The following is a 12,453-nucleotide window of genomic DNA, read 5'->3' as shown; positions in this document are numbered from 1 at the left end:
GGCACAGAGTAGGAGCTATTATTGAAAGAAGTGACTTACGTAACGCTAGCTTAAAACTAGTTTTTTGGCCACTTCTGCTTTGTTTGAAAGAAGCTGTGCCTTTTCATGCTCCTTGAGGAGTTTTCTGAAGCAAGTGCCTCCAAGGTTCTTTACGAAACGTAACTAAATTAATTTTTCCTTTCTTTAATAGTTCTGCTACAGAACGGGATGAGTGGCTGGAAGCTATTTCGAAAGCCATTGACGACTACACCAGGAAGAAAATCAGCTTCTTTAACAGCAAAAGCCTCGAAGAGGTATCGGCAAATCGGTGAACTGCTCTGGGACCTACTATTTCACATAGTTCGGTTTTTAAATGACTAACACCGGTGACCTTTAATTAAGCTGCAACGTGGCAGAAGCATTACTAAAATCAAAACCTAAATGCACACGAAAAATAAATATAAAAAACAATGCCGGAACCACAGCAGGGCTCTGTGTTTAGCACCATACAGACAGTGTCTGCTCTGATCTCCTTAGACGGACTCTGCTCAAGTGGATAGCGGAGCTCCTCTCGGCTCGAAAGCTCCCATCTGGATCCCCGACCTCCGGGCCACCATGTGTATGATCTGCACCTGCGAGTTCACCCTGACCTGGAGGCGGCATCACTGCCGGGCCTGCGGGAAGGTGAGGAATAACCGGGGGTTCGTACCCCTTCACTCCCAACCTCTTCCGGACCCTTTGTCAATTTCCGCATGTGTGGCGGACCGCCACGTGTGTCTAGGTTTTTTTTTACCCAGTTATATATGGAAATATGATGCTATAAAAAAAAATGGCACTCTGTAGTGTACGCAACTGTGAGATTATAACTTATTTTAAATGTTTGTGAAGCATAGTGGTGCATGTGCGTGACTAGATACTGAGTAACTTAGTAAGACGGCTGGGTGCTATTTCCCTGACATACCTAGTCTATCGCAGTTTAGCTGACTTACCTGAGTGTCAGACTGATGACTGGTTTAGCCCTAAATTCCAATTCCACATCACTTGTTTCCTTAAACTGACCCCCTGTAGTAACTTCACTCCCCACCAGGGGTCCTCAGACCACAGGTTGGGAATCTGCTCTTTTTTGAGGAACTTAGATCATAGGTCATTATTTTTTCTCCCTTCCTGATTGTTCTGTTGGGGGGAAAATGTGACACATTAATTTAAAACTAAAGTGGGCAAAACAACAAGAGGTTCCTTGTGGATTGTCAAGGTTTGCTATGTAGAAGATGGGTCTGACAAAGACTCAAAGGGCTGAGACAGGACTGAAGAACATACAAAAAGCTAAGTGGAATAGCGGTGTTGCAACCTGTGAGGTAACTTTCTAAGCACTGAAAGTGCCTGGCTGGGAATCACAAGGCCATGATGAAGGACAGCCAAAAACACTGCCTTGTTTGCAATGAACCAGATTGTCCAGGATGAGACACTTAATTGGAATGCTTTCAGGGGTGAGAAAACTTTGAACCAGAGATGGTGGATCATATTTCTTTAGTTATCGCAGTGCTGCAGATGCTACAGAAGCATTATATAAAATGTTTACGCATGACTTCTTAAGAATCCATTTCAGCGTAATCTTTAATCTGTATGGGGAAAATAAAAAGCACTCATACTGAGTCTGTGTAAATTAAGAGTAAGGGCCTTGACCCCCACTGGACATGTACAGTTCGGTATGTTTCTTAGGTTGGCCATTTTTTACCTTTTGGCTTCCTTTGCTTTAAAGTATTTTAAAACCCAGGATACATATTACTGGCTGGAGAAATTACCAACTGAGGATTCAGTGTGAAGAAAACCTTTTCTCTTTCAACATACTGTAGCCCTATCTCATCTCTCTATTTAAGCCGCGCCTCCACTCGTGCTAAGAAATTCATCTCGGACCCCTCTCTTTCAGCTTCTCCCTCCTGGAAAACGTTTAAAATCGAATCTGAATTCATGTTGAACTCTGAATTCCATTGTATAATTTTTGCTGCTGCACGGAAAGTTGTTTACATATGTATGTGACGATGTTTGTCTATCTTCTGTCCTATTTAAATTTGTACTGTGTATGTTGTATGTATGTCTCATCTGTGTTCTTGCTGTACCAATAAGCAATTTCCACCAACTATTGTTGTGTGGCAATAAAGAATAATTAATCTGCTGTGCTTTTGAACTGGTACTAATGTGATGTCTGTTCTGCGTGTGTTTGTGTGTTAGGTCGTGTGCCAGTCCTGCTCCTTGAACAAGCACAGGCTTGAGTACCTGAAGAATCAGCCTGCCAGAGTGTGTGACCAGTGCTTCAGCAAGCTTCAGCAGCATAGTATGGGCTCTTCTGTTTTTCTATGTGTCAGGAACAGGCACACCACCTAAACATTTCTGAAATCAAACCAATACCTGTTACTTTGCTTCTTTGCTCTGAGAGTCAATAGTTTTGAAACTGCATTGAAATGGAAATAGTAGCTGCAGGTTATGATGCCGCTAACATGACTGTGGCAAGGGATGTGAGAGAAGGTATACTGTAAATATGTTGCGTAAATAATATCAATACTAGAATTAGTTAAAAATTAAGAGTAAAATGAATGTATTAAAGGATCTTTAAAATATTAATCTCCCAGCATAAATGGTGCAGAAAAACATTTTAGTGACTACGACCCAGGACGGACTGTAATAAATCCTGTGCTGAATTTTTGGAGGTGAGAGTCATCCAAGAAATTGTAAATTATTTTTTGTTGGTTTTTACCTGAAAGTGGTGAGAAAGGATTCCCACAAAGTGTGTTATAATATTATGCCAATTTATTTTATTATAATCTTACCTACTAATTTAAAATGGACATCTGTTTTGTCCACACAAAACTAAAATTTCTTGGTAATTAGTGCATGTACTGTATATAGCATTAATATACAATAGATTTTTAAGTCATTGGTTTAATTTAATACGTTCATACTGCAGATTTCTGGTAAGCAGTGGGTGTTGTTCGTTGTCTGCCTTTTGGCTTTGCAAGCCTGAAAGTTACTTTTTGAATGGTCTCATTTCACAAACGATCTCTGATCTGATGATTGGTGTTCAGTACCATTAACTCATTGTGTAGAGAGGGCACAACGACTGGCTCTGTGACCTCCAGAGGTTTCTTTTCTCCCACTGGGAGTTTTTGTCTGTGTCTCCTCTATTCTCACATGGGCAACTGTTGCTGTACAATATCTACACCTGGTTCATAATTCTATGATAGTGTCTACGTGTCTGAGCTCTGCAGCGATGCCCGACCCTGCCGGGCACTACCACCACTCTCTAGAGGCGGTAGTTCTAGGTATATATCGACCACGCTAATGCACTGGTCTTTGAATCGAACGACCAGCAGCCTCTGGTGGTCATGCCGAAGCCCTGTTTCTATGGTCCTCACAGATAGGAAATCTCTACTGAGACCAGCAATCAAGTGGGACTGACTGAAAATGTTATTGAGTAAATATGTTAAAGGAGTGATGTTATTTTAAAACGAGAGATTTGTCTATTTATGATTATCTGTGCTTACGTGGTAAAAATTAAAAAATCTTTGATGCTTTTATTTTTTTTTATTATGGCTTCATTTATAAGCCTTCTAAAGGTATTTATATATTAATATTTGAGTACTTTTTTCTGTCAGTGGGTGCCTTTTTCCCTCTATTTGTATGTCTTTGTTTTGTCTTGTCATTTACAGTAATTAAAAAAGAGTGTTGGGGAAAAAAATATAATAATGCTGTGATATTATTCTGTTACATAATGTGTGAAGCTCTTGGTGCCAAAAAGTTGCAAAGGACGATATAACAAAAATAAATATTGACTTTTCTTTATTAGTTAGTGCTGTTTAACACTTTGAAAGGTTTTCTGTATTATCGTTAAATGGTGGAACAGATAATATGATTAATTATTCTCTTCTCTTAGACAATCAAGCACTGCCTACGGGATTCTCCCCTACCTGCAAAACCTCTCCAGGTGCCTTCTCTTCAGTTCTGATTAGCATTCCTTCAGGCCGAAAGCAGAAGAAGATTCCTGCGGCTCTCAAGGAAGTAAGTGTGATCTTACCGTCAAAGCTGGAGCCTGGGGCCCATCAGGTTATTCAACAAGTATAGCTCCTGTAGGAAAGGTTACAAACAAGAGGAAGCCATCTGGCCCATCTGTGATCACAGGTTCAAGTCTGGATCATGTCAGTAGCCAACTGTGACCAGATTTCTCCAAGAGGCGGTGCAGGATTGGCTGAGCGCCGACAAGGGTGGAGCAGGATAAGTCGGCTAGGGTTCCCTTGGCATCCAGCAAGATGAAAACTCCTGCTGGCCTGCAGTCATGACTGCTGTCTGTGAGAAACGCACCTCTCCTCCCATCAAGTTCAAGTTTTTGTCATTCCAACTATAAACAAGTATACAGAGGAGCGAGATATCTTTCTCCTGGTCTACGGTGCGAACACAGACAACACAATGCTGTAGACAATGTAGACATAGACATTTCTGACAGGGTACAAGTGTGTGCATAGTGCAATTTACTTTTTACCAGACCCAGATTAGCCACTGCGTCCGTGCGCGCCGCCATCTTTACCAGTGCTGAACTGCTGGTACAGGACAGTGGAGCCCATGTTCTGAAGGACAAAGTGACTCAAATGGGGGCTGGACATAAGATTGTGCCTACACTGCCTTATTCTCCCCAGTTTGTAGAGTTCATAGTTGAGAGACCAGACATGAAAACACACATTTGGCTATTCCAAAATGGGTGGGTCTCAATGTTTTAATTTAAAAAATGGTACAGCCCCCCTCCATCTTTCACCCTCTGATAGATCAGATTTGCCCATTTCATGTCTGATTTTGAGCTTCAGTCGCAGAAGCCTTCTGTTTTGTTTTTAATTTATGAGATCTCATATAAACCTACACATGTCTGTGTCCATGATTGCTTTCAGGTGACTGCAAACACTGAGAACTCTTCCATCAGTGGCTACTTGTACAGGTCTAAGGGACACAAGAAACAGTGGAAGCGGTTGTGGTTCGTCATCAAGAACAAAGTTCTCTATACATACGCTGCTAGTGAGGTAAGTCTCATAGGGTGACACTGCAGATCTGTGTGTATTCACTCTTGCATAAGATGGTGGACGAGTTTTTACATTGCTGTAGCTGAATGCCACATTCCACATCTAGGTTAATAGTTTTTTAGCTTCACCCCTACATAAGTGGAATGAATGTTTACTTGGCTTATGTAGTTTCAGAACTGAGGAGGGCATCCAGTACTGTTCCTGAAGGGCTGAGGTGTCTGCAGGCTTTGAGAATCAGAAAGAGCTGGGGGGAAACTGTTAAATTGCTCCAGTGAAGTCAGTTACCAACTAGTTTAGTTCATTTAGTTCATTAGTTCATCCTCCTGGACCAATAGGATTAGACACTGCTCATATAAAGATACATCTGTCTCTGCCTTTGGTCAAGTTAGCAGCTTTTTGGACTTTGTACTGCTGACTTTGATTTGTACGAAGTTGATCGTTTTAACCAAAATGTAATGGTTTAAACACAATTAAAAAGCTTTTGTGCTTCTGTTATTGGAAACAACTTTATTTCAGGAAAGGAAAAACTTTCTTACAGGGGAACTGCAGTCCCAATATATCAGACTGGTTATTAAATCTTGTTAATAAATAAATTATTTTACATTATAGAAAAGTTTTATGATTTCTGAATTAAGCATAAAATTGGAAACTTTCTGAAAATACTGACTACCCCTGGTCTCGCCACGAGCAAGAGTTCACAACAATTGTGAGATGAAGTTGGCCATTCCTGCTCACTTGTCTGAGATCTTTGTCTGACCTACATTCCCCAGAATGCTCATCAGTCACCTAAGCAATAGCTGTAAGAAAATTTGTCAGGCGATAGTTTTAAAAACCAGGAAGCGGAGGCTTTCTGGGATGGTCTGTCTACTGTCTGGGAACAGGGCGGATCCCCTGTTAAGCAATCTGCACTAGAGGAAGAAAGGTAAGGACAGATGAAGCTTCTGACTTCGTATGGAAGTCTCAGAGAGAGACTTTTGTAGTGAAGTGGATATGCAGCTTACTGACTACTGCCTGATTACAGATGGAGGTGGGCTAAAGAAATTAGTCAACAGCTCAAAAAGAAGCCTAACCATTTATTTTGGTATTGTTTTTGAGTTTTCCCTGCACTGTAAATAAACGAGCACTTTTCCTCTTACCTTATGTCTGCTCTACACTGACATGACTATCAGCATGCTCCGTGGTGCCCTACCAGCAGCAGTGTTGAGTAGCAGACAGAGAAGCCAATGCTCTATAGCCCCTAATCCTAGTGCTGTTCTGTACAGTCTGTGGGCACTGTCTCAAGCAGAGGTTCATTCAGGACAGTTGCATTGCAAAAATGATTTACAAATGCTCTTTCTCCCAGGATGTGGCGGCGCTCGAAAGTCAGCCCTTGCTTGGTTTCCACCTCCGAGAAGAGCAGTCTGGTCACAAGCTCAGGTTTAAACTCTACCACAAGAACACTCTGTTCTACATCTTCAAGGCTGATGACTTTCAGACTGCACAAAAGTATGTTGAACATTTTCCAAGAAACGTTTTTATTTATACGTGGACAAAACCACAAAAAATAGTATGTTTTACCTTTATCTACTGTTACCTCTCAAGAACAATTCAGAATTAAATTAAGTTTTCAGTGCTCTACAGAAGTATTCATGCACTGAACAAATTCAGGTTTGCCATAACAAACAGGTTAATAATACTTGTACAATAAAGGTTGACTCCCGTAAAGGAGATACATTTGAGTTCCGCTGAAAAGTATTCACTTCACATAAATTGTATACAGCATTTGTAACTCATCGAGTTGGACATCTTTGGTATGGGTGAGTTTTTTCAAGCCATTGTTCGTGAACAATAAAAAATTCCCAGTGTAGGTTAAACTGAATAGGTTTTAAAAATAATTCAAGAATGTGAATTTGGTATGATGACCTTTGGCTTTCTAACTTGGTTATGGTATTATTTGAAAATGATTTTTTCAAAGGCCATGGTGATATAAAGTTGCTGCTGTTGCAAAATTATATACTTACAGTACCATCTTTTTTGTGTCTTTTTTTTTTTGACAGATGGATAGAAGCTTTCCAGGCAGCTACCATCTTATAAAACAAATATGTGACAACACACACAGCAAAGTCATTCATCCTGCGGAGAAAGATACCTGTACTGATGGTGCATTACGTACAGGACTATGTTAGCAGTCCATAAACAGAAGAGGTGGCTACGGGTCATTCGTTTGACTGCATGTCTTCTCTTCACCTTCCATCTGCTTTGCAATATAGGCATTCCAGTGACAATCAGCTCCCTTACTGCTCTTTTTGTAGAGGCATCATGGTTGCTGTGAAGGCCAAAGTTGTATCCTCTGCTGGACACTGTGTCTTGTGCAGATCTTTGACCTTGGAGACCATCTTTCAGGGGTCCAAAGAGGTGCCATGGATTTGATAACATGGCAAAATGCAAGTCCAACACGAAGTGCAATGGGCAGTTAGTCCTTTACACAGCAACAAAAAGGCTAGACAGTATCAAGAAACATGTTTGTGGATGGAGTGCATGAACAAGTTGTGTTTTTGTATAAATGATGCCTTGTCACCTGCTTTAGTTAATAGAAAAAGGGTGTGCATTTCTGAAACACTGTGGTATATGTAAACTTTGATTTGACTTGCAGGTTTGACAACAACATTGGTGGTGTTATCTTTTTCTCATGTTTCTTAGTATGTACATGAGAGAAGACATTCTGGGAATATATACCTGGATGCCTTCACAGTGCGAGAGCATAAAGCCAGACTGTACTTTGAAAGCTCCCCACCACCGTATTAATTCAAATCAGAGTCTACTTTAAGGTAGTCAGCAAAGACACCTGGTTTTAAACCTTTTGCACCATTCTTCATAGGTTAGCGTTACTTTCTGTTCTATCAGTGGTGTAGATGGTAGTGTACATATGTATATTTTTATAGTCTGCAGCGTGAGCTGCTGTTCAGCCTTATTTTTTAAATCTTCTTAGTTGCAGATTTTAAAACGTGGGCCCAGGTGGCTTCCGTGTATATAAAATAAGATATTACGCTGGTGCCGTGGAAGGGCTGGATCAAGTTCAGAGATTACATTAAAATGTTTTTGTACTGCTTGTAGCCAAGCTGACAGTGTGCAGGTGGCAATATTGTTTTGTTCACTTCAGACATGCATCCCTCTCAGGAATAGCAAGAAGGTCATGGAGACCTCTTCTCAAATAGGCTTATGTATTTAATATACTTAAGTGTGGGGGAATATTATTTCTACCACCTGAAAGAACCTTGTTCTGCGTGATCATGGAAAAGCCCCATTCTTCATTGATTGTAACTCCACATTCTATGCATAGTAAAACTGTAAACAAAATGGTCCTTTCCTGTTCCATGTAACCATCACATTGAGTTCCCCTTCACTGCTTTTTGTGGGGAAACAACATTTGGGGCCTGGATTGTAAAATATATTCAATCGGAGAGGTTTTCTGTATTTGCAAATATCCGTTCAGGTTTAGAAGTTTCATGTATTAAAATTGGACAAATCCTGAGATGTGCAAGTTACTAAATATGAATATCACTGGTGTTGACACCCTGGCAGTTTTTCAATGTGTAAAAATTCAATAGCATTTTCTTCATTCTACGGACCATTCTGTTAATCACTGTTTTTTACATATCCAAGTGTTGCCTTCTCACTAGTTTTCTAAAATGCAATTATATGCTTATGATTTAAAGAAATCTTGAAATCTGTCATACTACAATTTTAACAACCTGAGAAACAACTGAAGCTTATTTAAACAAATATTGTGTGGATAGTTCCACGGTGTTTCTTTATCTGAGCTCTCAGTAGACATTCAGTTCCTAACTATTCTTACATTAATTTGCACATGTAAATGCTGGTTTAAGGTTGTGTTGTAGTGAGGAGTGTATGCAGAGGGCTAGGCTGAATATACAAACCTTCCAATGAAACAATCCACTGTAATTATCTGTAATGTATTTATATTAATTGCATATTGTAACTTTGAATTTTTATTAGAGTTTACCTTTACTGGTCTGGTCACCATGGTTTGCATTATATGTATAAATAGAATTATTGAAGTCCAGTGCAGAGAGTGAATGGGGAAAAAACACTGTAAATTGTCAGTGCCTTACATGCATCAGTAAAAGTCTTTGTACAAAAACAATATATAAAGTACCAACTTTGAAAACTTATTTGTCTTCACGCAGTCTCCTTTATACTTGTTCCTTTGGTCTAATGTTGAATTTCAGTGCTATACACGAAGAACTGTTTCTTTATTCCATTCCTATTGTGTGTTTGACATTTGTTATGCCATGGATCCATAAGCCTTATTTTAACTCATTCACAATATATATTTTTTTAATTGGAACTGCCAATTATTTTAACAACCACCCAATTGGGAATCAGTATTTGAGATGGGACTCGGGCAGGGACTTCTGCACCCACTGGGGGTGTCGTTTTCCTCTGACACCCCCACCTGTAGAGCCATTTGTCCACATGTTGCAGGCTCCACCCTGGAGGGCTCGTGCTGTTTGGAGGAGGGGCAGGTCTCCATGATGTCAATGCATGCCTGCAGGTACCCAGTCAATTGCAGATGTTTATATGGGGAAAGCATCCTTGTCTGATTAAGTATTCAGTCACTGGTTTTACTTTAAAGAGAACCTAAGGAATAGACTGGGAAAAAAGGAATAAAAAAAAAGTGTTTCCACAACCAAAAATGTTCATTTTAAACCAATGAGAAGATTTTTCAGACTGTATACAGCACCATTTAACTCAATCCTGTAAATAAAGGCATTTGGAGATCTCCAGATCAGATTCAGATGCCAGGTAATGGAATGAATGGATGGAATGTAATTTAGACTAATAAACCATCAACTTACCATAAACTTGTCAATGTGTGCCACAAGAATAACATTCCTCATGTAATAAAAGGGCTGTCCCGTGTTCATCTTCAATTCCTTCTGCCACAATACAACTCCACAAACAATATTAACTTGCATATAATAATGTATCCGTATACATATATACAGGGCTGTTGCAACCCATACTTGGGCCCAGGTCCAAGTAAATACAAAAGCCCCCCCCCCCCCCCCCCCCCCTCCCCGGCTTCCTTCTCCCTCCACTAGTGCACACAGAGCAGAATTCAAACAGGCTCACATATTGAACTTGATACTTAGCGCCTAGTTATTTAAAGGTAAAAAAACATGGGCCTACCTTACAACTTGACTCGTCGCAGCAAACTAAGCTATGATATAATTTAAATCCACCTGCCCTGCGGTGGTGCTCTCTATAGAGCTGATGGTTTTTCCTGTAACAGGGTGGACTTTAGATATGTTTTTATAAATTTCAGTTTGCTAAACGAGCATTCAGCACTGGAATTGTTAAAAACACTTGACATGCTATCACTGTTTGGAAACGCATATTTCATCTCTTTGTTGACCAAACACTGCAGTACTTCAGTCAGAGTGTTGACTTCATTGAGGAGCAGAGGAGACAGAAACTTCAATTCAGTTGCCAAATCTCCCCCATGAATGTCTCCTAAAAACAAGTTTCTTGCAGGCTTCAGTTGAATTATCTCTGGTATTTTTTGTCAAACAAAATGCAAAAAGATGGCAGAATTCGCTCAAGAAAGAAAAACATTCTTCTCTCATTGATGACTGTGTCCAGTAAGCAATTGAAAAAGTTCACTTCTGGAAGCAACGTGCCAATGACCAATTGCAAATCATCCGAACAGACGTGTTTTCCAATATATCATTGTGTTTTATTTACTAATATTGCTATTGGATAATACACCGCGTTCCCCGCCCCTGACATACGAACTCTCGTTCGTTTATTTTACGGGTGGTCTTTTCTACCAAAAAAAGCTGTCATTTTAAATTATGTTAGCAACAAGCCCCCCTTAAATCTGGGCCCGGGTGCAGTTGCACCCATTACACCACACCTGTAACGCTTGGCCTGATTATATAGCCCTTTTCTTTCTCAAAGCGCTTTACAGGTAATGGATGATGGAACGGCAGCCATAGTGCGCCAGTACACCACACATCAGCTATCAGTGGGGAGGAGAGCAGAGTGAAGCCAGTTCATAGATGGGGGTTTTTAGGAGGCTGTGAATGGCCGGGACACATGAGTTAACACCAAATCTCTCATTTGGAGAAACACTCTGGGATTTTAAATGGCCCCAGAGAGTCAGGATCTTGGCTTTACATTTCATCTGAAGAACGGCACCTTTTTACAGTGTAGTGTCTCCATCGGCATACTGGGGGATTAAAAGCCACTCAGACTGCATGGTGAGCGCCCCTTACTGGCCCCCAATAACACCTCTTCCAGCAGCAACCTTTAGAGATAAGATAAGATCACTTTATTAGTCATATACAATTTCTTGCATTAGGAATTTGTCTTTTTGCATACCCCAGCTTGCTCTTCATGAGACACACAGACAGGGAGAGAAGCTGGGGGTCAGAGCACAGGGTCAGCCTTAGCCACAGTGCCACTGCTCCAACCATGCCTTTCCTAGATCTCCTACTGAGGTACTGGCCAGGCTCACAGCTGCTTAGCTTCAGTGGGTTGCCAGTTATGAGTTTCAAAGTGATAGAGTTGCTCGTATATAATGATACTTTCTCCGCATACACTTTGAATAAGCATTTGGAAATATGCCTCTGTGGATCTGTTGGGCACAGTGTAAGGTCTGTAAAACAGCGGTGGTGGGCAAACACCAGTCCTCAGCGGTCATGGGATATTCTGATTTTCATTCCACTTGAGATTTCTGGTAGTTAATTGGACCAGTTTTTTTTCTTAAACCGAGTACGTTATGTGTTAATTTAAAAACAAGGTACAGTGCAGACATGTACTGCCTTGGCAGAAGTTACGATTATCTAGAACACAATATCTCACTGTTTCATACAGAAAGAGTTTTTACCATTGCTTCATTAAGACCCTTATGATGACAGCATGACACAAATCACAACAAAAAGCCACAGAACGCAAATTAAACACCAAAGCTCACTTTATAATGGTTCAGCAGTATGTCACATTAAAGGTACACAACGTTTTTCTTATAGCTACAGAAGAATCATTATTGTGCAACACGTTATTATTTTAATGGTCGAAAAACGTTTAAATGCGAAAAGCTCACAGAAAATTCAGACTTTTAACCACAGGTTGGTGAAAGAGTACGCACACGCTATAAAACCTTAAAAACTGCGGAATCTACAAAAATAAAATAGGGAAATATATAACACCGACGACGAGGGCTGGCTGGCTTTCGAATACTATGAGACAGATGTAAAAGAAAGCGTTTCCACATTTTTATTCCACAATAAAAAAACGATGTTCAGAATTTGCAGCATTTCAAATCATTCCAGTCGGGAGGGAAAATGTTAAATCGTGACGTTGTGGACGCCCTGCCTCCATTGCACGGCCTCGGCGCCAGTGCGCA

The 12,453-nt window shown here is 40.4% G+C and overlaps 1 protein-coding gene across 1 annotated transcript in view; it reads left to right on the top strand.

Moving 5' to 3' along the window:
• Positions 1 to 9,211, top strand: part of fgd6 (FYVE, RhoGEF and PH domain containing 6) — a 45,363-nt gene extending 36,152 nt beyond the window's left edge. Inside the window, exons 15-21 of the mRNA XM_015352332.2 lie at positions 191 to 293; positions 517 to 663; positions 2,209 to 2,311; positions 3,908 to 4,032; positions 4,911 to 5,039; positions 6,382 to 6,524; positions 7,076 to 9,211. Of these exons, the coding sequence (XP_015207818.2) occupies positions 191 to 293; positions 517 to 663; positions 2,209 to 2,311; positions 3,908 to 4,032; positions 4,911 to 5,039; positions 6,382 to 6,524; positions 7,076 to 7,112 (787 nt within the window). The 3' untranslated portion in view covers positions 7,113 to 9,211. The remainder of the gene's footprint in view (positions 1 to 190; positions 294 to 516; positions 664 to 2,208; positions 2,312 to 3,907; positions 4,033 to 4,910; positions 5,040 to 6,381; positions 6,525 to 7,075) is intronic.
• The last annotated feature ends 3,242 nt before the right edge of the window (positions 9,212 to 12,453 follow it).

This window comes from Lepisosteus oculatus, chromosome 7 (assembly GCF_040954835.1).
Source record: "Lepisosteus oculatus isolate fLepOcu1 chromosome 7, fLepOcu1.hap2, whole genome shotgun sequence".
Classification (NCBI taxonomy): Eukaryota; Metazoa; Chordata; class Actinopteri; order Semionotiformes; family Lepisosteidae; genus Lepisosteus; species Lepisosteus oculatus.
Note: the sequence above shows the minus strand (reverse complement) of the source record. Positions and strands in the feature narration are given on the sequence as shown.